The 27358-nt window shown below is 41.0% G+C and overlaps 1 protein-coding gene across 2 annotated transcripts; it reads right to left on the bottom strand.

The window, feature by feature from the left end:
- Nucleotides 1-144: 144 nt before the first annotated feature.
- Nucleotides 145-14029, bottom strand: ESD (esterase D). Of its 2 annotated transcripts, none has more exons than XM_075489400.1 (9): nucleotides 13884-14029; nucleotides 12202-12277; nucleotides 11159-11247; nucleotides 9273-9371; nucleotides 6434-6558; nucleotides 5293-5412; nucleotides 3495-3593; nucleotides 1437-1604; nucleotides 145-370 (listed from the first exon to the last, which is right to left on the bottom strand). In XM_075489400.1, exons 2-9 carry the CDS (start codon nucleotides 12267-12269, stop codon nucleotides 290-292), a joined length of 849 nt encoding a protein of 282 aa, XP_075345515.1. In that variant the 5' UTR covers nucleotides 12270-12277; nucleotides 13884-14029; the 3' UTR covers nucleotides 145-289. The 2 variants fall into 2 exon arrangements, with proteins under 2 accessions (XP_075345515.1, XP_075345523.1); XM_075489408.1 differs by lacking the exon at nucleotides 13884-14029 and adding an exon at nucleotides 13404-13613.
- Nucleotides 14030-27358: the final 13329 nt, after the last annotated feature.

The following is a 27358-nucleotide window of genomic DNA, read 5'->3' on the forward strand; positions in this document are numbered from 1 at the left end:
AAGTACATACCCACAGTCGTAGTCTGAAACTAACTCATCTGCTAATTTCCAGTTTGACTAGAATGCAGCATGCACCTTCATGGTGTCGAGAGAGTTTTCGAAGCATGCAAGAAGATTCAAAATACTTACGCTAAAGCACACACATCAAATTAAGTGGGACTTTTATTTTTCTTAGCAGTACAATCAGAAGAGCTCCATGTTACAGACACTACTTCAGCAAATGATTTTTGTTTAGTTCACCTCTATCCTTTGATTCATATTGGACAGACAACGCTCACATCCAAATGGTTCAAGCATTGAGGTATTTTGCATGGTGTTTGATGTGGTCATTAATAAATGTAGCAATGAAAAAATAGCTGTGATCGTAACCCTAGAAAAGAACAACAACAAAGAAATCAGCAAATACATATAGTTCATGATAAAGCAATCATGCTAAGCTCTACTCTAGGAAAGTTAATGACTCTTCTGGTTTGATCTGTTTTAAGAAATCAAAAGTACCTGTATGATATATAAAAACTGTAAAGGATACCTAACTAACAGGTGAAGTATATATGAACACTAGGAAGCTAAACAAACAGAATGTACCTTAACCTGCCCTAATCTGGGCACCTAAGTTAGAGATGGGTAACAGCAAGTGTCAGCTGCAGAGCAGGGCGCAATCTGAGAGAACAGTTCCCTCGCTGGTATTGTCCTACTGGCAAAACATAGGGCATAAGGAGAACACAGCCCAGGTCTGAATTACTGCTCCAGCACCATGCTACAGTGACATGTAAACCTCTGAACCACTCCACTTTGTCAGCACTAACCATATCTTTTGGCGCAGGGCTTATGCTAAATCAGAGGGGGGAATCCCTCATTCTCCACAGCTGGGCCCCTCACTGGGTCTGGGCTGAAGTTGTCAGTCGCTTACAAAGACTCCAGTGCTCTCAGGACAGTGCTGTTCTGGGTCACTGCACTACAGGGTGTTGAAACGAATCTAAGATTTCAAGCAATTCCACATCTTTCCTGATTTACACAAACACATGCAAACTAAATCACAAAGCTTTATGCTGAACACAGATAAGGAATCCAGCAAAAGCACATCTGTCACTCTGCTTGTCCAGTGACTGTGATGATACTTATTAAAAATCATTAACACTGCTTCTGCAGCCGACCAGTGGCAGCTTGAGTTACCATCAACGGATCGGCTTGTTGAAACTAAAATCATGACCCCTCCTAGTGGTGAAATGCAGCTGAATCGGATGGATATTGCACTCCTTGATGGCTGGTGTGAAGGAAAATGTCACTTCTCACCCTCTTCCTCACTTGGCCAGGGACAGACTCACCGGTAAGCGAGAGTATGCCCCATTAAGAGACACTCTCTTCACTACCTACCACATAGACCCAAAAACAACAAAGCAACAACCCCACAATCAAGGACTGCAGAAACAACTTGCCTGCTGCAGTCTAAAGACTACTGGGATTTTCTGCTCTGTGCAGGCAGCAATGAAGTTATCAGGCAATAACTGGCCCGCGGATAGGAACTGGTCATCTTTGCCTTGATCAATCAAGATGTCCAGGTGAGAGTCTGGATAGGACTTCACAAGTTGTGTAGCATCATATGCCTGCAGAAATAAAAGAGAGACAAATTCTGGGTCAAATTTGCTGACCGCAAGAAAAGAATGGCATATACAGAGTACTGCACGATACTGATCAGGACACCAAATTACACTTTGGAAGAGCAAAAAACTGGGGAAATTCCAGACAACTGAAAAGTAATACCCATGGTTTAAAAAGGGCAAACAGTATGATCTAAGTAATTACCAAGTTGGCAGTTTGACCAAACAGAACATCCGGTCCAGAGCTAAATTCATACAGAATCGAAGAACAGCAATATAATCTAGTACCGATTCACATGCTTGTACAGAAACTAGATCCTGCCAAAATAACTTGGTATCTTGATGTAGCTATTTCGGCAGCTAAAGGTTAAAACACCGGTGTAATACGACTATGCTCATGGAAAGCATTTAACCTGAAGGTTACCATGAGAATTTGACCAAGAAAACTTTGTACAACTGAGAAACAAAAATGGCACACATGGCATAAATTACAGACTATTAACATACATGGATCAAAATGTAATTGTGAATGGGGAACATGTTTCCTGTGGGGTCCTGTGCTTGGTAGGTGCTCAAAAAAAAAAAAAATTCCTTTAAAAAGATAGAGAAGTGTTTAAGGCAGTGGAGAAGACAGATCACCAACAGACAGCAAAATGCGAAGTCCTGCACCGAGGCATCAGAGCCGTGCTTCCAGGATGCCACCAAATCCAGAAATGACACTGCAATGGAAATGGGAGCTTGGACTCAGCCAAGCACTGTGGCCATGGTATAAAATGATCCTTGCACATATTTACATGGCAATTTTAAGCAGAAATACAGAGATCAGAGGTTGTGTATCTGTGCCAAAGGCAGGTCTAAGTCTATTCCTGATGCCTGCTGTTGATCTACTGGACTGGGTTTGCAGAAAAGCTCCAAAGCAAGTTAAGGGGCCAGAAAACTTTTTTTTTTTTTTTTTTGCAAAACAAATTCATTATCTTAAGTGTAAGCAAGTTTAACTGGTGATTTCTAAATATACAAATTACTCTATTAACAATTGTGAAAGCAGCTAGCACTCTCCATTCCTGTAATGTTTTAATCAGACCTGGATGTCTTCCTAAGAGATACTTTAATCCAATTTACAAGGGATTTAACTGCAGCTTGTGTTTATTTACAAGGAAATTAGAGTACCTGGTCATGATGATCCCTTCTAACTTAATTCTAGAAATACGGTGCAATGTTTATGCTGAGATTAAAAATACTGAAGGGCTGCCCAAATAATGCAGCAACATGCACACAAACATTTTTGTATCTTAGCCATTCATATATGACTACTTATATTTCAAAATTAGGGCCTTGGAGCTAAAACCTAATTTTGTCTGGTTTAATCCTGTTCTACGGGATACCAGTTTCCAAGTATCCAATGGGCTCCTCTTCTAGCTGTCTCCAACAGGCTGCCCCTGCAGATGCCATGAGGCTCATCAGTCTCTGAAGTTTGCAGCAGTCTCTCTTGTCAGGCTACTACAAAAAACAGGTGTTTCGTAAATTGAGAACTGAGCTTTTGAGAGACAGGCCATAGCTGAACTCTCTTTTAAACTGCACACTGCTTTCACGTGTTAGAGAAAGTCTCAGACGGCTCATAATTCTTCTTAGCCCAGATTTTAAGATCTTCAGAAAACAGGGAGGAATTTAGTCAGTTTGATGAAAGCCTTCTCTCTCATTACATTTGTTATAAGCACAATCAGGCAACAGGAAGTCGTACCCACCAGAAACATACAACGCTTATCCATGCTTAGGGGTGTAGTAAAACAGCAGTACCAGCTCAGGAGCACCCCAGAGCTTTGTTCCAGACTCCTGCTGCGATATATTTACAGATCACTCATTCATGTGTTATTAAAGGACTGCGGTTGCAACACATACCTCCCATTTGCTTACATCTGATCCCAGATATCCACCAAGGGCCTTCTTCCCCCACTGACACTGAATTGGGTTGCAGATAGGAGCAAACGCCGATACAGACTGTTCAGAAAGAAAGCATGAAAAAACTCGTATTAATTAAGAAAAGTGATTTCAGCTAACTAACAAGCAAACAAAAAGCCTTTTTAAAAATTGGTTTGAAATTGGCCAGAACCTAGGACTCCCTGAACCCTCCGAGCTAGGTGCCCTAACAATTATCCTACTTCCCTCGTATTTGTCCTTTCTAGCCCCCCAGTTTTGCTTTCCCTTTTGCATGTCAGCCAAGCTACAAAAGGCAGGGCTAGATGCCCCATTCCTTTCCTTGTTGGGAGACATTGGCTTGAATTCCCTTAAGCAGCAGAGAAAAATCTCAGGTCTACTGTTGGGTCAGCATGGTCAGAGTGTGGGACCATTTCACCTCCAACTGGATTCTGGCAGAGCATAACAAAAGCCTGAGGCATGGGCTGCTCAGCCAGCCTCAGCATGCAACAGTGCCTCCTGAATTTAGGTACCTCCAGGATCAGGGGTCAGGAAAAGCGCATTTCAGATCACAACTCCAGGTACTGGTGTCAGAAGTCCAAGCCCTATTCTTACGTTCTTCTTTTGGATTTGGTGCTGGGACGCCACTATTTCCACTCTTATGTCTTGCATGAAATAAATAGCAACAAACCATCTGAGCCACTGCCAGTTCTCCTGGACTTTGGTATTTTAAATTTAATGTTTAATTCTTTTAGATAAAGTGCCAACAGTGAAAATGGAAATTTCTGAACTACTGCCTCCAAAAGATAAAAAGGAGAGATAAAAATAAAGCTGTATCTTACATCCAACTCTCTTATAATGCCAAGCTAGTGACACTCAGCAAATGTTATGCTATTTTGAAAAATGCAGTTGCATTTTTGCAGCAGCTGACCACAAAGTGCAGGGCCAGGACAGCCCATGAAAGGACTGATCCACAAAGGCACTGATGCCCTCATCTCCCAAACACCACTGCCTGATTCTCCCTCAGAAACGCATTTTACATAAGCGTATCTCCAAAGAGAACAACAAAACTTCTCTCAACCCTCATGAGTAGAAAGAAAAGATAAATCAATTGCAGCATGTTTGATTTAGGTTCAAGTAGAATACAAATGAACACAACTTCAGATACCTCAAATACTCCAAAAACCAATTTTTAGGAAAGCTGACATGCAAATCTCAGGGGGGGGTGGGAAAGGGGAGGGAATGTCCTCCAGATACTATTCTGTGTGCAGTTCAGGTGTTACAGTTACACTTGCTATCAGTTGGAGTTAACAGCTCTGTAGTAAATTCTAAGCAAACACAGGAATAATGGTGGCAAAAAGGTTCGCTGGTACTAAAAGCTCCAAAATGAACAAGACAAGATTTGAAAAGATATAGCAAATCACACAACCAGATTTCTAGACGATATTGGCAGCATGGATTAACTCCAGAGCTAGAAGGAGCCTGTTTACATTTAAATACAACAATTGGTTTGGAAGAGCTGTAGCATTATCCAAAAGAAACAGAACTTTTCGTAACTTTAAAAATGTGCAGATTTTTAAAAATTTCACTGATACTCCCATTCCAGAGTGGTGTTTCTCACAATTTTCCATATTCTAATACTAGGTATCAATGAACTGCTACAACTAAAACTATTTATACATTTAATACTATAACAGAACTTGATATTATGTTTTCTTTCTTCACTTCTATAGAAATCTGTATAAGCCTTAGTATACCTCATATAAGCTGTATTATATCTTACTTTGTACTTCCCAGGATTCTTCAGGGCAAGAATAAGAGCTCCATGACCTCCCATGGAATGCCCAAAAATAGACATCCGTTCAGGGTCAGTTGGAAAATTGGCATTTATTAGTTTAGGCAGCTGTAAAGGAACAACAGTGTAATAAAAACGTTAAAGCAACTCAAGTATGTTTAGGAAAAAAAGCACACAAATAACTAACGCTTTTTAATGTCAGGAAGCCACTGAAACCAAAGGCACATCTTTGGTTCTAGCCTGACATTTGTGATCATAGCCTGAAAGCAATTTGAATGGGACTGTAAAACCAAAAGGAAACAAATCATCTGATAATAAGTAACTCAAAGTATCTCTACAGAAATCTATCATAACCCTGTAACGCAAGATGTGGGAATTTCCTAATAAACATAGTCTTATTTTAATAGATACATAAATACATATGTGCACCTCTAAGTGACCAGAATGGCAAATTGTTCTTGGGAGATTATTTGCTCCACATATTCCCATCAACTTTAGTTTTAATCGAGACCACTCAAACCACATGCAGAGTAAACTGGACACTCACCTTTCTAATACATATCTCAAGGATCTCCTTTTACACCCGGTTAAAAAAAACCCAAACAACCACCACAAATCCACCACCCCACCCTCCCATGTGAAAACAGTCTAAATGAGCAATACAACTAACGTACTGGGGCAGCGAAATGCAGTGGGTTGTTTCAGAAGCAGCACAGCAGAGATTTTACAAGAGCAGAGATTGCACAACTAACAAATCAAGATTAGAAGTGTAGGCCAACCCTGTGCCATCTCCAGGAGGAAAGCAGACTCAAGGAGTTCCTGCTCAAGCCCTGCCAGGTGTTATCATCCCTGTGCTGCGGTTCTCTCCCTCCTCAGTTCTACGACGATATCTGTTTGGTGAGGAAAGGCCTAACAACTGGATAAATCCAATCACTGAAATAACCAAGGATTAAAAAAGAAATAATAAATTCTTTTCATAAAAGAGGAAAGCAAGAAAAAGACAAACCATCCACAGGCTATCAAGATCACCTTAAGCAAGCTTTGGTGCTAGGAACAAAGAGCATTACTGAACCACGCCCCTTCTTTTATCTTACCCAACACTACCAGGAGAACACAGCAGCAAAGTTACCTCATCCTTTATGTAGGAATACATCCTATAGTTTGTTTTCCAAGGATCTTCAGTGGCATCCACGTAAAAACCAGCACCGGTGCCAAAATCCCAGCTTTCATCTTCTCCTTCAATATTGCAGCCACCTACCATGGAAATTCTTTCTATAGTTACTATTTTTCTTTTACTAGATGTTCAGAATTGGAGAACCTGCCATACAAATCAGAGACTCGGGACACAAGTTTCTCAATCAACACGTCTCTACCCCTCCAACTGTAAGACAATTCAGATTTTCATTCATTAGTACACTGTTTTCAAGTGTTACTTCAACAATGCTTTCAAAATGCCACTTAGGTATTACCTACAGATGTATCCAACTTCTAACTTGTTTCAGTATCCCTTCATAAATAATCAAAACATAACAGATCTCTCCTAAACTAATTCTGTAAAGCTTCATCCAGTTTACCCAGGGACTTACTCAAAAGTTGGCACTTGTTAATTGGTGCTATCAGCCTATTTCAGTTATTAGACCTCATCCTATCAAGTACAAGAAACTATGAGAGAAACAGAAACTGCAGAAAATTTTCTTTCCCCCAGAAGGACAGAACCATATATCACCAAATGGTGTGTCCAGACCAGTTTATGTGCTTCAAATAATGTCTGCTACACCTCCCTTTTTAAGATTCAACAGCATAATAACACTTACCGTTCCTATAATTTTTTAAGTATATAACTCTACCTTTTCTGCAATTCATTGCATTGCTCCCACCTATAATTCCCCATAAAACTTAAGTAATTTCTTCTTTGAGTGACTGCAGGGTTGTATCCTCTTTTCCAAGGCTACACTTTCAAACTAAATTTGCAGATGTCTCCTTGAAAGTCAATACATCCCATCTAGTCCTCTCTTACTCTCCCTTTGATTAGCCTGTGATTTACCAGCCTGGTTTGCAGAACAGAATGTAATATTTCAAGGTATATCTGACAGGAAATTATGGCCTCCCTTTCTCCAAAATGTTCCTAGTTTCTGCAATCCAAAATTACATGGGCTTTCACCACTGTCAGATTACACTGCAAACCCATGTGTAATTTGACAGTCCCTGACAATTTGTGCAAAGATACCTGCCACCCTGTCACAGTGTGAAATCAGATTTTTACAAGGATCAAAGTTGAGTTTGCTCCAGTGACATGCCCTTGAACACTGAGTGATTTTGTAACTTAACAGTCCAGCAGTCACAGGGACTGGGGGTGCTTACACAACATGTTGGATATAAAAAGTCTATCTTTGATCCCTCAGAGACAGACAAAAACTCAGAAAGTCCTGCCAGGCAATGAAGGCAATGCTGATTCTGCTAAAAGAAACTTCAGGGAAGCCTTGAAAAAAGAAATTTGAAAAGGAACCTGCAAAATACTGCTCAGCACACCTGTCTGGAAAAGCAAACCCCTTCGAAGAAGGAAAAGTAAAGTCTATTAGGGCCTGACAGAGGGTCTGTAATGACAGCTATTTCATATTTTCATGCAGTCTTTTTCCCCATCCAGATACATCTCCTAGCTCCTGGAAGGTAATTCTCATGTAGTCATAACTACACAGTGAAAAAGCACATGTAAGTGTTTTCACTACATATGCTCAGCTCTCTTAATTTGTGATTACATTTGAACTGCTCTCCACTTGTTTCTCCAGAAAGCTCAAAGAGATTTAAGAACATTTGGGGTCTCTGAGCTAAAATCTAAGAGTACAATATGAAACACATCGTGAAATTCATCTAAATAGCAGAGCAATCCTGACCAGTTACTAGACTAAAAGGCAAGAGAGAAGCTGCAAAGAGGATTTTAAAAGAAAATGGACAAAGCAATGAACTATGCAAATGCAGTTACACATTGATAGAGGCAACTTACACAGATAGCACTAAAAACAAGTCCCAGTATAATTACCCAATGTGATTAATGCAAAGGCTAGTTGCCCATCTCTAGTCTGCAGCAAATAGCAACAATGAAGTTCATTAATACACAAGTTTTGCTCTTCTGTCCCTCTTCTTCATTAGAAACATGCATTTCTGTTCTTTGACCTGACACAACTTCAAAACCTAGATGTGAAAAATATTTTCTGGAAAGAACATCACTTCATCCCCATATTACCTGTGTTCAGATCTGACCCACTAAAGCTTGGGAAATATTAGAAGACTGCCACCTTTGTATACAGCACTCATGAGACTTTAGCAGAATCCAGCAAATACTAAACATAATACACTGAATCCCCAAAAGACTGTACCGCCAGTAACTGCAGATCCACCATCTTCAGGTTTCCCATACCACACATAAGCTCAGCCATATACAAATAACAGCACATGATTTAAAAAAGCCATTCATCAGTGGTCTATTGCAGCTGCCGGGGGGAAGGGTTTCTGGTTTGCTTTTCTAAGTATTGGAATCCTCTGGAGACATGTATTTAATAGGCTTCAGAAGACAGAATACAATAAAGAGTAAACATTACATCTTTGTGTGACAACACAGTTCTGCAGATTTTTTAGTCTTAGCAAGCCACAAAGTGCAGGCAAGCGTCTCTGATAACACATGCCTCGTTTTCCTTTTCTTCCCTCTCTTCCTTCGTGCTGAACGCAATGGCCCCTTTGTTCTAGTTTTAGTGCCATGACAATAAAAGAGTTTCAACTGTCAAACCTTCACTACCATGTTATTAAGAATATAGACAATATAATCTAGCAAACAATGCAAGATATAGAGGTGAGGTCATATTCTGATTCAGGTGGGCAACACACTTTGTAGCAAACTGCAGCACTCCGTTCTTTGAGGATAAAGATCGTGTACTTCAGCATAACGACTTTTCATGTCTCTTGTTAAAACTTACGTGGGCTTGTGTCTGGTGCAACTACAATAAGGCCGTGTTCAGCTGCAGCTTGATGAAAACCAGCTTTCGTTATAAAATTCTGTTCTGTGCAAGTTAACCCTAGAGAAATAAAAATATCATTGGTTACACATTGCTCACAGCATACCAGTTTCAAAAAACTTTTTGAAAGAAAAGGTTTTGAAAAACAAGGGGGATTCCCATCTCCATCAACATGGAAAAGTCTTCTCACTAGGTTCAACAATACTTAATAATCCACAGAAACAGACACAGCTGCACTTTCACATCTAGTCACACTAACATTTGATCAAAAACGGGTCAATGTATACTCTGTACCCCCTTGAGCACCTACTCATGTGGCATACACAGTTTCCTCAAGTACTGTGTATTTAAATCCACTGACTACAGACACTGTTGCTAAGGTTAACATTGTTAACTTCTGACATCTAACCCTGCAACTATATTTTTCTCTCTGCCACCATTTCAGCTGTTTGCATTACAGAATCATACATGTGGTCTGACATGTATAATTCTACATCCTTTAGACAGGATAAAGGCCCGTAAGCACTCTGGCTCCAAAACACACAGCAATCCCTGTCTTTTGTACTGCAGCAGGCCCAAGTGAAGTCCAATTACAAATAATACTGCACACCAGTATTTCAAGTGTTCTTCACTGTGCCATTTGAGAGGGGTTAATGATTCTAGTTTTCTCTGAGGACAAGTTGCAAATAACCTAATTTGACTGATATACTAGCCAAGACAGTATGGTTTAGATTAAAAAAATAAATGTGCTGCGTGACTCAGAGCTCTTCAGACAATTTTGATGCTTTCAACTTCAGGGGTAAACATTTTTACTCAGTCAACTGTCATTCTACAAATCAGACCTACTAGCTATTTTGTGAAATGAATACATACAAGGAATACAGTCTCCACACTACCAGTCAATTCTCCAACTTTCTAAACACAAGTCTCAATACAGCAACTCCTAAAATTACAGAACAGACAAATCTTCTGCTTTTAATTTTGAATCATAGAAAAAAAAAGATGTAATTAATTAATCCTGGAGCCATCACCAACATAAATCTGACCATTCTGAAAGCAAGGCCTTAACATTATATATGCGCTTTTGGTGCAGACCCAGCTCTGTGGGAGATGACAGGAACAGGGTGGAGGGACAAAGCCAGGATAAATGGGAGCACATGTTTGTCCATACAGTCTCATCCCAGCTTGCCTTACATCCAGCAAGACAGCAGCTGGATAGGACACTGCAGGAGCTGGAGAGAGGAAGAAATGATGATGTGGATGAGACAACTTCAATCCTGCCACAAAACTCTCTTCAGCCCCTGGCCCTTTCTGATCCCACAGGGTTACCTCACTCTAGATGTGCTTGGGCCAAGGCAGCTAACAGCACCTCCCTTTTCAAGTTCACCAGTTGCTCCCTGCAAAAGAGCACTCAGAATAAGGTGGGGTCCAGAGGACAAAGTTGCTGGCTCCCATGGGCTAGATTGTGCCCCCTATCCTGTTAGCTAAAGCAGTCTGTCATAGACAAAGTGAAGCAGGAGGTGTCCCAATAGGAAGGCCTTTCAAGAGAACCTTTAAATATATATGTTTTAGAACAAAAAGTATGTACATTTTAGAACAAAAGAGTAGAACATTTTGAACACTGAGCATTCTAGAACACAATCTGGTAGGCTACCCCCTGAGGATGGCTGCATTCAACTTTATCATAATACACTCAAAGTAAATGCATGTTCCAGAAGACAATCTTTTGTAGAATGCAAGAGCTGCCACTGTAGTACCTCTACATCAGGTTTTCAGTAACTGTAGCGCAGTAGCTTAAACATGCTTAAGATTACCTTTTTTAAGTTACTAAAATTCATGTTACTTACCTGAGAGCCAATACAGCACAGGACACTTTCCGGTTTCTGCTTTTGGAGGCAAGTAGATTCCAAATTTCATTTTGCATTTTAGCTCTGCACTGTATTAATAAAATACTCCTTGTTATCACCACTACTTAATTAATGAGGTCACTAACATTAAAAAAAGAAAGTTGAGTCAATGCATTTCGTTCAAAGAGATTTGGTCAGTGAATTATCACAACTGAATTAAATGAAGTGAAAAGCAATTTTAAAACTCAGCCTTAGCCTCTTGAATTGACAACAGCTAACCTTCCTACCTTGTTCTGAATACACTTAAAACAGAGACTTACAAATAAGCCACATTTTTGCAGTGCTGCTAACCAGGAACAGTTTGAAAATTGAATTTTGAACCCCAGCAATATTTAACTTGAGCTTTGTCTATTAAATTGGAAAGTAATTTTTACTGAAGAACACATCCACATGACTTGCAGAACATACACTGCACAGCATGCCCCAGCAAGAGAGGTTTTCAGTCTGCTAAGTCCACAGACCAACCGACTCCCCAATTAATACTAAAGCCTAAAATTCTCAGTAAAAGCTTATCTAAGCATAACTAATGATTTTTTCTTCTTTGGATCAGAAATGAAAAAAACCGAATGTTTTTCTGTTCACTTTCATCAAACAAGAATCTATCTATCTACTGCATCTGCCTGCTAACAGCATTTTTTAAGAGGACATAGAAGTGAAATATCCAGTACAGTGAATGGAACTTTGTATACACGGTGGTCCTCTGTGCTGCAAACAGGACAATCCAAAGTAATGGAGCTTCATTTTCAAAGGTAAAAATACTGGTTTCCCATCTCAGATCTGCAGCACTAAGTATACTAGACATGTTAAACATTAACACAGAAATACAAAAACACAGCCAAAGCAGCAGTAGACAGCATTCCTTACTGAAATATGGATATTAGTGAGAACACACTATTCTCCTGCAGACTGAGAACACTGACAGCAATGATAGCACGGATTCACTGCCCCATGCTAAACATCTAGGTTGCTTTTGTGGTGTTTACCTGTCATGTTCAAACACCTTCTGGAAACCCTCAAAGCATTTGTTGCTGGAAACCTGTTTCAGTGCCATGGCTTTAACTGCAAAAAAAGGAGCAAAGTAAACTTGAAAATAAAACATTATTACTCATAGTGAGTTATGAGAACAGAAAAGTTGAATACGACTTAAAGCATCTTTGTCTAGTGTCACAGTTTTTCAGAAGAAAGAATCCCCTGCAAACACTTTCTGATCTTTCATTAACTTTCTATTTCCCCATAAAAATGGAGAGGAGGGGGAGCTGAACTCTTGCGAGCAGAACTGACAAAGCCTTCCTGTTTCCCTACAGACCCACATCTCCAGTCACCTTTACCTCCGCAGTAACCGTAGCTCACTCTTTGTCTACCAGTGCTGCTACCGGACAAGAAATCTCACGTGCTGTGGTTAGCCTGGAGCTGCCTGTGACGAGTGGCCAGGCTGCTACCTCCACGATGACCATGCCGGAAATAAACCTGTCCCACCTTTCCTTCGCTGTGTGTGCCAGTATCCAGCCACTAATTACCACAATACTGAGGACTGTAATAATCTTTGATAGAAATTAATTACCTTGTTCTAAAAGGCTGGAGGATGGCAGAAACACAGGCCTTACAGAAAAGCAGAAGGCTTATTTCCACAGGAAACAGTATGAAAAATACAAGCAAAGAAAGAGTCATGGGAGTTTTAAAAACAGCTGGGAGCGCACGTAGTAAACTTGCTAAGGAAACTTACAGAATCATAGAATGCTTTGGATTGGAAAGGACCTTTACAGGTGATCTAGTCCAACTCCCCTGCAAAACATCTTTAACTGGATCGGGTTGCTCAGAGCCCCATCCAACCTGACCTTGAATGCTTCCAGGGATGGGGCTTCCACCACCTCTCTGGGCAACCTGTGCCAATGCCTCACCACCCTCATTGTAAAAAATTTCTTTCTTAAATCCAGTCTAAATCTGCCCTCCCTTTGTTTAAAACCATTGCTCCCTGTCCTGTCACAACAGGCCTCGCTAAAAAGTCTGTCAACGTGGGAAGGTTGACACAAATGGCGATGCTGTCAGTTTGCATGGTCAGTAAGGCCAAGGCAGCTGAAAGGGGAAGAGGCCCGAAGGGTCAGCACACAAGAAAATCCTGAGGAGAAACCAGGTAACATCACACCAGGTACCAAATGTCAAAATGAAAACGTTCCCTCCCTCATACCTGTGCACTCCTACGGTGCATCGAGCAAGAAAAACCACGCACCACGGCCAGCCCTCAGGGCCTGTTCGTTGTCTTCTACCACCCCCGTGGGGCTGCAGTCGAGGGGCGTCCACGCAGAGGCGCGTTACACCCGGCCCGACGGCAGCATCAAGCCAGGGGCCGCCGGAGCAGCACGCAGGGCCCCGGCCCCGGGCTGGCTCGGGACGCCCATTTCCGTTTCCACACGACCAGTCCTGCCCGCTGCACCAAAGCGCTCTCCTGTACCTCCGTTTTCACCCTCCCGCCCTCGAGTACACCCACAGGCAGCGATCCCTCCCCCTCGGCCGCCCGCTGGCTGGGCCCGAGGGCCCGCACGGGCCTGCCGCTGCCGCCCCGCTCTCCCTGCAGCGAGGCCCCGGCACGGCCGCGGGCCGCCGCGCTCCCCGCCCGGAGCCGCCCACCCCCGCGCCGGCCCGGCGCCCCCTTCCCCTGCTCCCTTACCGCGGAGGAGCGGCGGGGCCGAGCGGCGGACGGCGCGGGCGAGGGGGCGGCCCTTGGGCGGGCGCGGCCTCCCGCCGCTCCGCCCGCGCCCCGGCCTACCCCCGGCCTGCGGCGGGGCCCTCAGGAGGCTGCTTCCAGCCCATCATGGTGCCTGGTGGGCCGCGGCCTCCGCCGAGCTCAAATGCCCGTCCCCTGCGGAGAGCTGGGAGGCGTCTGCCGGGTCCGTGGGGTCGCGGGCGCTGCTCTCCTCTTCCTCCGCTGCTTCTCCAGCTCTTCCGCCCAGGGCCGCAGGGCAGCGGCTGCGCGGCCTTGGCAGCGTCGTGCCGCGGTGCTGCAGAGGTCGCCTTCCCAGCTCTGAAGAAGAAAATCTTGAACTGTAAAATGAAGAAAGAAATGGAAAGTTAATACAGAAAATCTGGTAATAGTGGTCTATTCAAAGCAGCAAGTATTTCTGTGAGCATTATTTTCCCTCAACCACCAAATCCTCACGGGGAAAAAAGTTGCTGAAGTGGCCTGAACTTGGACCATGGCATCATTAAGTTTTAAATGTTATACCTGTCCTCAGTATTTCACCTATTTCACAGCAGCTGCCACCTGACAGACTCCTGATTTCATACTAAAACCAAATTCTTGTCTAGATAGTTTTTGTCATGACAGCTCACTGGTGAGATCATAAAGGAAAGGTGATATTTGGCAGTGCTTTCTTCTTATTCATAACCCAAATTCTTCTCACGTGCTGCTGTTAAAGGGTTGTCTTTTTTTTTCTCTTAAATTTGCAATTAAACATGCCCATTGGATGCCAAAAACATATCCTCAGCAAAGCTCGCTCCCTCTTTTTAGTCTCCTAGCGTGTACTGCATTAGCAGTAACTATTTTTACCCATAACATTTTGTAGTCTGATCATCTGTTACTTTGCTGATGTGACAATAATTTGTTTCTATTTTTAATCCCTAATTCTAGCAAGGTGCAGTACCGATAACTTTGTTCCCCCATTACTTTCTACTCTTCCCCAGCAGATCCATTTGGACTGCGGCTCCTGGACCCTGGACCTGGGCCACTCATCCTGCCTTCCAGAGCAGCTTTCCTATCCTGTCTCTCTACTTGCATGTAGCTCGTACAAATAGTCTGTCTCTGAGCTGTTTAAACTTTCTTCTCTCAGTTTTTTCTTTTGGAAGGTTTAGTTTGCCATTAAGCAAATTAAACTGTTTCTTCACTGGTATTTCTCAAACACCCTTCAGGTTGTTCTTTCCATCTCTGTGTGCATTTTGTAGCTCTCTTAATGTCCTACTCTCACTGGCAAGATACTGCGCAGTTAGTTTGTTATTCGATCTAAACTTTCACCAGTCTTTTTTCTCTCTTGTATATATAGTCCGCTGTCATTACACCCATCTTGCTTTCCATGGTATCTGCAATTGTTTTCAGCTATTTCTCTCTTGTCAGTATAAAACCTGCCTATCCCAAGCACTGATGCCGGTAAGATTTTCATGTGTTCCTGGGCTTCCTGTCCAAATTGCTTAGATAACCTCCATCCAATTTACTCCTGTTTCAGAGTGATATATTCAGAAGGATCCAACTGGCAGTCTGCTGATGAGTTTACCTGGCCTCCCCACGTCTCCATGACATCAAAATGTATTTTGTATGTCTTTTGAGTCAAAAATGACTGAAGTAAATGCATAGGTAAATAATGTGAGAGCTGTGTCGCAGCCTTCCAGAGGGCTGTTCTCATGGCACACAGCTGAGTGTGTGTAGTGTGTAAGAGCACGCCGGGATAGTGTTTAGAACAGTATAAGGTAGAGGGAGCCAAGCTGGTGCAGTCTCTTCTGTGCTGTGGTATAGATCTTTTCAGTATCTTTGGTTATGCACATTTGTTTAACTGTAATGCCATTTCTGTATCCTTTGAGACAGTGTCTGCAGCTGTCACCAGTGAATTCATTTTGGTATCATTCTGCATATCATTTCAGATTATCTATGAAAAAACAGATGTGAAATGGGCTTCCTGTCCTTCATCATTAAATGGCTTCTCCTTATGTGGTGCAGCATGGCAAACAGTAGAAACAAGGATATTGAGAAGAATGACAGGTAGCCACTTTGGAAAATCTCATGGCTTATATACTCTTGCCTTACATATTACTTTATTGTTGTATTCCAAGTACAGCACATAGTTGTCCAACATACTTTCTCTGTGTTCCCCCTACGCAGGCAGTACTTTCAACCACTTTACCACTGATATAATCCAGTGGTGAGATACAATTTCACATTGTCTGTCTAACATTTTTTCTGGCATCTGTAAGGATGGCTTTGTATTATGTCAGAAGGTTTTTTTGCCTTTTCACCCCATTTTCAGCATCTTTTCTGTACTTGGGGAAACATACCATTAGGTTCATCCCGCTCAAACACATTTGCAGTAAAGATTCCAGCAAGAAACTTCCACATTGTAGGCAAGAACCTGTATGTCTTAAGCTTATAGTACCAAATTCTTCCTTTCCCATTTTCTTTTCAGTAGGTACAGTCTTTCCCTTGGCCACGCATCTAGGTACACACTTTTCCAATGTTTTTGTTGCGGTAGTCTGAATTAAGGGTGGTAGTTGCTAACCTCTTTTACCTTAATAGCTGTGGATTCCACCTCCTGCTACTGCTTTTCAGTTGTTTTTTTCTCAACTTTTTGTATGTGATCTCATCTTCACTTTGGTTATGCAGACCACTGAATTCACACTTCACTGTCTGCTTTGCCAGGAGATTATTTGTATGTCATTCTTTTCTGTAAATAACTTTTCTAGTGTTCTTTATAGTAATTGTTCATAATTTAGTCATTTATGATTGTAATGTCATATTTGTCTGAATTATCTTAAACTGTCTAATACCATCCTATCAGTCATTTCCAAGCAACGTATATGGCTGGTAACAGTATTATTCTTCAGTATATTTCATGCTGACTGTACTGACACAATCTGCTTCAAGTCTTTAGCTTTTCAAGGGAGAAGCTTTACTACACAAGAAGAAGGAGAATTTTCTGCCACTTCATTGTTATTTATTTTTCTATTTCCCCTTCTTTACCACATCCATCTATCTTACCTCTTGTCTTAGATGGATGTCTTAGATCTTCCAAAGTTTATTTTCTTTTCCTTCCTTCCATACTGTCAAGAGCTCACCTGGGTGCAACTTGTCACATCATTAACTGCTGTCCCTTCAAGGCAGATCTTTACTTTTTCTGCAACTTGCCCAAAGTGCTTCTTAGCCAACAAAGCCCGTGGCAGAGGCTAGAGATTACACACCCTCACTTATCTTATCTGCCTACATTGAGTTTTTTTTCTTCTTTGCTCCATTTCTTGCTTTCATTATTTCTTGTTTGTTCGTTAGAGCCTTAGTGTGTCATTTGAGTTCGTAGGTCTTTCTGGGAAACAGCGTTGTCCTTTGATCTTGCTTGCACTGTAATGCATGTTACAGTGGTGTCGATGCTAGCTGGTCTCCTCTTTTTGTGTTCTTTACAAGTTTTCTAATTCTATAGGAAAAAATATCCAGTCTGTAATAAGAACCTAATTTGATTAAACAGATTACAAATGGATGTTTCCCTCAGCAGCTTTGTGAATTTGTCTTTGGTCAAGTTATACAATCTCTTCTGTGGCCAGAGATGATTTTTAGTTCAGCAGTTGTCTTTCGTCATTCTGATTATCAGTATATCTCCCCGGCTTCTCTTTAGTTTGGCTGTATCTTGTATTGGTGTTTCTGCAGCACTGCACTGGTGATCTGGAATGGCTTCAATAGCTCTGAGCTGCTATGAGGCTGGGCATGTTCATGGATCCTTTTTGCAGAGAGACGGCGGGAAATATATACACAGAAGATTTGCAGTTGCAGAAATAAGCCATTTTTTATAAGAAATTAGAAAAAGGTAGTGTTTTTTGAAAAAATTATTTGTCTCTAGAGCAATTAAAGCACTGAAAACTTTTCCAGGGAAAAAAACAAGCATGCTTCTTTTATTACAGTAATATGAGTAAGAAATATTAGTAATATTTTCTTATCGTTTCAGGAAAATGCAAAACTAAGCACATGTTACAACTGATATTAAATCCAGTGAGGTATATGTGTCTGGTCATTCTGACAGCAAGTATTTTCCTCTTAATGCTTTACAATTAAAGATGAAGCAGTCATACTTTTTTATAGTAAATTGACTGCACATATTTGTATTATGTCTCTTGTTTCTATTTCTTTCTGGTACAGATTAATTTTAAACTTACAAAGAGTCTGCTTGTTTGAGAAATTTTTCCACGTACAGTTTTAAATTCCTCATGTTGGATTTACTGAGCCTTTGAAGCTGATATTTTGAATTCAGATATCCAAGTAAAATTAGAGGTATAATTGCAGCTAAAGGAAGATATTGGCTGACAGGAATGTAATAGTTAAGATCTGACTTACAGAATGCCAATGCACAAATTTAAATTCCATTTCAGCCAATACATAATTTAGTAGCACATTAGGGCTTGCCTTATTAATGGGAGCCCCAAGGAGAGGTGGAGACATAAATGCTATTTGTTTAGGGTTATGGTTGTCTTTCCCCAGGAGACAGGCTTTTCTTTAGGTCTGAGGGAATAAGTTAACATCAGCAACACCAGCTGGCATTCCTAGAATTTCTTGATCCCTATATGAGCCTTGAAGTAATACAAGTACAGTGGACTTTCTTTCTTGGTCTTAGGGTGCAATTCAGGCCACAGACTTGAAGTCTTTTGTCAAATTTAGGATCAAAATAGCAGAAAGAAGCTTTAAGTTGTGTATCATAAACTCTTCTTGTGAGGACTATTTAAATCTGTTATCTATAACGATGTAAGATGAAGAGTCATGCAAAATTACAATACATGAGGTTGCTTCTGCTTTTTATTTAAAAGATTATTTTAAAGAGCATTTTTAAAAATGCTGAGGAAAAGGCAGTATTTTATTGCTGTCAAAGACTGAGTATGGTAACATGCCTAGATGGCTTTTGGAACAACTGACAAAATCCCCAGCAGGAAGAACATTTATTTCAATAATATGTATTGTTCCTAGGGGAAGTACAGGCAATGAAAGAGTCAGAAGATTCCAAACATCATTTAAGATTAAAAAGTAAAAGTGGATGCTCACAGTGCCCCAAGAGAAATAGCAACAAACTTGATTGATCTGAATTTTAACAAAAGATAGTGGTCTTCTGAATGTCCTCATTTAATTTGATTCAGGCTGAGTAGCTGAAATCACAGAAAAGAATAAACCTTGAAGGGAACAAGTTTTCACTCACTAATATGTGGGATTATTTAGTTATAATTAGTGTCTAAAAGTGAGCAAAACAAATGGTGTCATAACCACCAACTTTTATAATAGCAAGTAGTTGTTATTAGCAGGATACAATGGGAGACTGCCCTGGCACGCAAAGGAGAGCCCAGGAGAGCTGGTTGATCTTCAAGGACAACCTTCTCAAGAAGAGTCCATTCACTTTGCAGAAAATTGAGCACGGGCCAGCGTGGATGAAGAAAAGACTCCTGACTGTGCCAAGTGCAAAAAGGAAGCCTACAGAAAGTGGAAACAGGGATGGGCTACCTGGGGAGAATATAGAAACATCTCTAAAGCATGCAAGGATGGAGTTAGGAAAGCCAAAGCTCAGCTGGGACTGAAACTAGAAGTGATGTGAAGGGCAATAAGAAAGGTTTCTTTATGTATATTGTCAGCAAAAGAAAGGCTAAGGAGAATGTGGGCCCACTGCTCAATGGAGCAGGGGAGCTACTGACAAGGAACATGGAAAAGAACGAGGTACTCGGTGACTCTTTCTTTGCCTCAGTTTGACCGATAAAGTTGGCCTTTCAAGTGAGTACTATACAGAACAGAGGACAATGTTTGGGAGCACTTAACTCATGTGGATATGCACAAGTCTATGAGACCAGGTGGGATGCATTAGATGGTGCTGAGAGAACTCGCCAATGTCATTGCAAGGCCATTTTCTATCATGTTTAAAAGGTCAGGACAATCCAGAAGGTCTTATTAATGTTTGGGAGAAGGCAGATGTGACACCCACCTTCAAGAAGGGCATGAAGGAGGATCAAGCAAACTAAAGGCAGGTCAGCCTTACCCCCAAGTAATGGACCAAATTCTCCTGGAAGCCATTTCCAGGTACACAAAGAACAAGAAGGTGTTTGGGAATAGCTAACATGGATTTAGCAAGAGCACAGCACACCTGACCCATCTAATTGCCTTCTGATGAGAAGTCTGCCTCAATGGACAAAGCAAGAGCAGTGGAAGTTGTATACCTTGGCTTTAACAAGGGCTTTGCAACAACTTCTCTTAGTCTCCTTGTCTCCTTTTAGCGAAATTGGCAAAATATGGACTCGATTAGTGGACAATAAGGCGGGTGAAAAATTGGCTGGATTGCTGGGCTCAGAGGGTATTGATCAGCAGTACAGAGTCCAGCTGGCAGAGTGACACCCCTCAGGGATCGATACAAGGGACAAGACTGTTTAGTGTCTTTATGAATGACCTGGATGATGAGATGGAGTGCAATCTGAGATATATAACTAAGAAAAACCCAGATTATTGTATTCCCTGCAGTAACAGAGATAAAGAGAGAAGGATAATAGATCTTCTTGAGAATAAGAGGCTTCAGTTCAGAAACATATTTTGGAGTTTAGAAAAAAATCTAAGTTGTGGTAAGGAAGGGAGATGCTATTCTGCACTATTGATAATACAGGTCATTGAAAAAAAAGGAGAGAGCTTATTGCCATTGACAGTGACCAGGTCCACAATGCAAAGCACTGTACAAAAATGTATTGAAGAAAAGCTTCTGATTTGAAGAGTTGACTGTCTACAAGACAAAAAGGAGAAAAAAGTATTTTCTACACTTCACACGTGGAGAACGGAGTTACAGATTTCCTGAGTCCAGCTGTGATGAGTGTTGCTTATGTGGAAACTTCATCCATGACTTTATGCATAGTTATATGCAGCAATTCAAAATACTTTGGTGGAGTATCTGTTGGACTAGTCTGCTTCTAAATCCTGAGGTTTTCCAGCTTCATTTGACCCTGAATAGTTCCGTCTCTTTCACACGCCAATTTCTGAAGCAGATATCCTGCCTTGGATTAATTTTCAGGCCCCTGTGTGCTGCTTCCCAAATGACTACCATTTCTTTCTCCTGGGCGGTATCAAAGAGGAACTTTGGGATAATCTGTCTTTCTCTGGGTCATTCAGGGTCTCACGGCTGGTGTAATTCAGCTCAGAAAGTGCCTTTATAAACTGCTTTTGCTTCCTACTTCTGCTGGTTCCTCAAATTTGAACTAAGTAGACCTGACTCATTTCAAACACACAAATCACAACTGCATTGCTAGGAATTTTTTTTTATGTATCAACAAGAACTGCAGATTCCCAGATCTGCTGTGGAAATCTCTGTTCCCTCAGCATTGGGAAGTAGAGGTTTACAGGGAGGGGACCCTCACCCGTGTCTTTTTAAGTTCTGGGTTCTGCTCCTGGCTCACCGAGTGGCTTCTTTTGCCAATGTTATCTCACTGTACCTCAGTTGCCCTTCGGCAAATAGGTCCCAGTAGTAGTTGCCTTTTCCTCAAAAGAATTGTAAGCATAAATAAATATGAATGTAGTCTGACAGTGACTGCAGTAATCTGTTTGACATGTTTCTCTTTCCCCCTTTTTTTCCTTAGATGTAAGTCTGTAAGGTGAAACCTCGCTTCAAATGGCACAGTGTGCTCCTCTTCATCAACCACCTGCTTCTTGGGCAGATCAGAAGATGGCACAGTTCAATCTTTTCACCTTCTCCCAGGTGATGGTTGCTCAAAAGACCCATTCAGCAAATAATCTGTGTTCTCCTTCAAGGACCCCAAATGTGACTGTTAGTAGTCCTCTTACAGTGGGAAATGTATCCCCTATACCACATCTCCAGGCTTAGCCTTAGCCCCATCAGCCCCAAGTATTTAGTTTTGAAAAGCGATGTTATATGGTTGCATTATAGCTGCTGTTAGTTGTGAATGAAGCTATTTTATACTCGTGGATTTTCTCCAGTAGGCAATTCCAAAGGGTGATTCTTTCCGCTTGCCTTAAATACTCATTTTAGGCTGCCTCTCTTTCTCCATTGCCTTTAGGAGCTGGGTCAACTGGCTTAGGCCTGGACAGTTAACTAGCAGACCCCTAGCAGTTCCCAGCCTAAATGACTCAACGAAAAATGCGTTTTTCAGCTCGCACCCCTTTTGCTTTTTCTGCAGAGACAGGGATCACCCAAGCATCTTTGTCATTTAAAATTATTCAGCAGTGCAGACTTTACAAAACAAGCGTGTTGTAAATTTGCTTGGAAACTCAGCAACCATCATTTTAACTACTGTTTTCTTTGCTTCCATTTCCTGTGGCAGTTGTGTGGTTACATGAACATAATTTTATTACTGAGTTCCTGAGAGCAGTGAAGAAGTGTTTAAGGATTTTCAGACTAGCAATTGTTTCTGTTGCTACAGAACACTTATCATATAACAGGAAGAATAACAGTGAACTCACAAAATACTAATATTTGTATTGTCAGTGAATTGTGACCTAAGAATTTACAAATTAACTCCCTGAGATTTTTTAGGTCAATTGCAAATGCACTTGCAGAAATATTTATGGAAGGTCAGGAACAGAAAAATGGGGAATTGCTTAATTAAATTCATATACAGATCACTTTTTTGTTTGAAATCTAACAGAAGAGCAGCTGTAGTTGTGCAGACCAAAGGTCCACTCAGCCCAACGCCCCGTTTTGAAGATGAGCTGTAGAACAAACTGGTAGAAGGGAGAGCACAAGCATTTGGGAAGCAGCTCCAGAGAGCGCCTGCTAACATCTAGCGGTCTGAGATCCCTTCAGTTCTCAGGCTAGAAATGTCTATCATCTCTATGTTGAAGAGCTCTCTTTGGCTTCATGAATTTGCCCAGTCTTTTAAGAGTCGTAAGGTATTTAGATATTTACCTGTATGAAAACCATCCTATAATTTTGATTGTCCTTGTTGCCCTTCTCTGTACCCTTTACAGTTATCCTCAAACACTTTTTTAACTACTGCTGATCTTTTTTTTCACAGTACCATAACACAAAGATCTCATTCCCATGTAGTAAAGGTCAGTTTAGAGCATATTATTCTGTATGTAAAGCTAGAGTTGATTTTTTTCCCCCCAAAATGCATCACCTTACTTTTTCTACTTTGAATTTCACCTGCCATTTCCCGAGCCATCACAGAGTATCATGTGGTCTTTGCAATCAGTTCTCCACGATGCACACTGTCATTTTTGAGATTTTTTTGTTCTGCAGGCCCCTGTAGGACTCACTGGTGTCCTGCCTCCTGGTGAAGACTGTTTATTCTGTCTTGCCTGTTTCCTGTCTCCCACGGGTTCTTTCACCATGCAAGAAATTTCTGTCTTAACTTGTTAGTTTCTCTGGAGCCTTTGATGAGGGACCATGTTGATGCACATACATGCTGACTCCCTTCAGAGAATAGATCCACAGGTTGGTATATGTCCTTTACATAATCTCTGTATGGTTTTCTCTTTTGTTTCATTATCTTTTTACTGACAATTTGATTTGAGGCAAATCTTCTGACACATGGCTATAAGGAAGTCTGCTGACATAGCATCTTTCCCAAGTATCCCCAGTGTGAACACAAATGTAAAAAAAAAAAAAAAAAAAAGAAAAGAAATATTTTCTGCTTATATATTAAGATCTCCTAAGGAAAGATCCCAGGTCTGATTCTCTGCACTCTCTGTTCATACCCAGGGTGGCAAAGTAGTCATATTTAAAATATATTACCTTGCACATTTTAGATAAGACCCAAACAAGTCCAGCACTTGAAAAATTACAGTGCCTGGCCATGATGAACTCTAATTTTTCTCCACAACCAGCTAAAATTATTTGTTTGCATTAATTTTTAATTTTCCATTCTGAGAGTAATTTGGTAGTTAAAATATTAACACAACTACAACCATCACCTATTTTGCATGGGTTTGTACTGGTTACACAGTGATATAACCCAAGCAATTTAGATGCAGTTACTCCCAACTGATGTCCTGCAAACACTAAGAATATGAGTAACTTTACACATGTAAACTGCCACATGAATTTGAATAAAACTATTGAGTTTGTCAGCTTTTCTTTATCTTAAAATGAAGATTTCCAGCTGACTTAAAAATGTTAAGCTTTTGTGTAGTCAAATTACTTTGGACATAATTAATTATGGTTTGCAGAACCATGGTTAGAACTATTTTCAGGGTCAGATTACATGGTATGTCTGTGATTAAATTACATCAAACATAATAAGACTCAATCAAGGAGGCTTTCGAATTGCTGCGCCTGTTTGCCAGGTCTCACATGTCAAAGCTGCAGGTATATCAGAGAACTTCACTGCGTTATATAAAATTCCCAAAGACCCTTTTACCGTATTTCAAGGAGTGTCCTCAGAAGATTATACTATAAATCTGAAGACCAAATATCTTCTTTTCCAAATATCTTTGCTTTTATGGCTTGAAGTGCCAGATGGATAAGCTAAATGTATTCTCTTTCAATGGTCAGTGCAAAGTATGCCAAAACAGGTAAATGCAGCAAGGAGTTTTCCAAAGAACGTAAGAAATTATGATACCCTAGAGCCTATGTACAGTAGTCTAGTACTACAGAGGTAAAACTGAGTGGATTTTCAATTCAGGGATCTTATCTGGCACATTTCACCCTACGGTGCCTCACAGGTTTGTAGCTAAAACAATCTGTTTCCCTTCGTTTGATAACTTCTGAAAAATATGCCTTTGTGTGCTTTTCTCTACACATTATAAAGCCTGATGAAACCTTAAGATTACAGCAAGGTTTTGAGGGGACTTCTTATTAACAGCTGTACTACTTTGATATGCATTGCAATTGTAAACAAGAGTGTGTATGCTGTAAGATCAGTTGGAGGAATAAATTTATTTTGATTTTAAGATGGAGAAAACAAAAAGGTAACAAAATCCATTTTGGTTTCTTATTTTAATACTCTTTGTGAAAGGAAATATTACCAATAGATGGCACTGTGGTTCTGTGACTCAGGTGTTATTTATGTCTGTGCAACTGTGCAATGCTATTTATTTATGCTGCTTATTAATTTTAATCTTATAGTGCTACTTCTTAGTGAAATTAATTTAATTGGCTTATTACTATTGCAAGTACGTTGTTTCTGAGACTGAAATGTTTTAAGCTGTATGTACTTACCCAAAGAGTATACCTTTTTAGTGGAAGAATGGCTGTCCTTAGAAAAAGAGAATGATTGCAGTGGCTCATTTTGGACCAGTTTACTGAGATAGTTAAATTCTGCAACATGCTCTTTCTCTTTGTCCAGCAAGGTATTTAAAATGACTTTAGCCTTCAGCAGACATTGCACTGTGACTATATATGGGAGAAATTAAATCAAACCAAAATAACTACTTAAAACAAACCTCCAGTTTATAAAACAACTGATGGCATTTAAATATTTTAATCTGCTTTACTAGCAGTGGGATCTGACAAAACAATAAAGCATTGGAACACCATTGTACATTAACATTACAAAATACAGCAAACGTTTTTCTCTATGTATTTACATAAGCAAACATATAGGTATTCAAAATAGAATGCATCTCACCGTCTGGCAATAATTACATAAGTACAGTGCATGGTTGGCTGGATGGGATAGATACATAGGATTTTTTACCCTGAAGTGTATAAAGGATGCACACCAGCTTAGGAGATACATGGTGAGCTTCATGTCTTTGGACATTTTTCAGATGCAGTCTTAACAGTAATAAAATGTTGATCTACTTGAAAAATTGTTCATTAAAACATTTTTTTCAGACAAAGCGGGTTTTTTGGATGCAGATATGACAGACTGACTCAGCATGCTTTTTCTGTAAGGTAGGGGAAGGCCCTAACCTCTGAGCTAGTTTGTGTGAATGTCTTCTTTTTTTTGCCTGGAAAATTACAAAAGTTTCCATTCCAGTCTGATGCATAATGAAAACACTCACATTTTTTTGCAAGATGGAAGTGTTGCTCTGAAGCTGGTCATACTAAACTGTAGTGTTCATCCCAAGCGTGGGCCCAGTGCTATAAATCCTGGTTTAAAATGGCTGAACTTTGTCATCTGTCTGCAGTATAATGACCCTGTTAATTTCTATCTGCTGATGAACGACCTCCCGCAGATCTGGCATGGTGGGTAGAACAAATTCAGATGCTGACTCTGTCATCCTCACTAAGGCAAAGCACACAAAAATCTATTAACATTTTGGTGCAAGGTGGCAGAATCAGGCCTCGCCAAACTGTCAATGATGTCCATAAAGAGCTGGAGATATTGGTCTTTATCTGCTGTGCATTCTTGGCTTTGGGAGGCTTCTTAGGCAAAAGCTACTGATCACTCAGCAAAACCACCTATCTGAGTGCTCACAGAATTAAAATGTCAGGCACCAGACATCTCTTCTTCTAAGCAAAAAATAGGTGTTATGTTACCTCCAGCTGTCAATTAAAGAAATGCTGTCAAGTCTCTTAGGTCCAAAACATAGGTTTTATTTTAATAAGCTGGAAAAAAATTATTGTTCAGAGTCATCTTCTAATGAGACATCAAGCAAGTAATTGAAACCCTCTCTGTTTGTAGTGAAACATTCCCTGTCAGTATTTGCAACCTGAGCAATTTGACATTGTGAAAGAAGAACAGAAGGTGAAATGAAAGAGAAACAGGGGGGGCTGATTTGCTCTGCCATGTGGGCGAAATGCAGACGGAAAGTGGAGAGCATAAGCAGTGAACGTTAAATGCTCAGTAACAGTTTATCAAGCGCAAGCTGGTGAAGGAGACTGCACAGACCAGCAACCGGGCCCTCAGGAGTTTTGGGAGGAATGGAGCTTTGGAGAGGTGCAGGGTGCCATGTACGTCGTACAGTATGCAGGCAGGCTCTGCTCCCCGGCACAAATGGGCAACAGGGCCCGAGCTGTCCATCCCGTCTGCTTCTTTCTCTTGCCAGAGGCCAGAGACGCTTGCATCAAGATGGGCACAAATTGCACAAAACATGGCAATTCCCTCCACTGGAGGAAGCGCCTGTGTTTCCCCTCACACGCAGGGTTAGAGACCTTCAATCCTGTGTCAGTATTCATCATATGAAGGCAATCTGGTTGGGTGGCAGATCCTGAGCCTCAGACCTCTACTCACGAAAGACCTTTGGTTTTACTACTGCTTATTTCTCCCCTGGGGTGCCCATTCCCAAGGGTGAATCCTCAAAACCATCACTCCAGTTGTGGAGTGGAGACATCCGGACACCAGGAGATACCTGAATACCCTGTTTTGTGGGATGCCGTGGACCACTTGTGCTCCATCAATGCTCCATCCCTTGCCTGGCTGGCCTGTGTGATACGAGCTGGCCATTGTCTTTAGCTCAAACCCCCTGATTTAGGGTCTATATCAAAGTCATCAGGAAACAGTGGAAAGTCACTGCTCCCACGTACTACTATGGTGGTCCTCATG

This window comes from Mycteria americana, chromosome 1 (genome assembly GCF_035582795.1).
Source record: "Mycteria americana isolate JAX WOST 10 ecotype Jacksonville Zoo and Gardens chromosome 1, USCA_MyAme_1.0, whole genome shotgun sequence".
In the NCBI taxonomy this organism is placed as follows: domain Eukaryota; kingdom Metazoa; phylum Chordata; class Aves; order Ciconiiformes; family Ciconiidae; genus Mycteria; species Mycteria americana.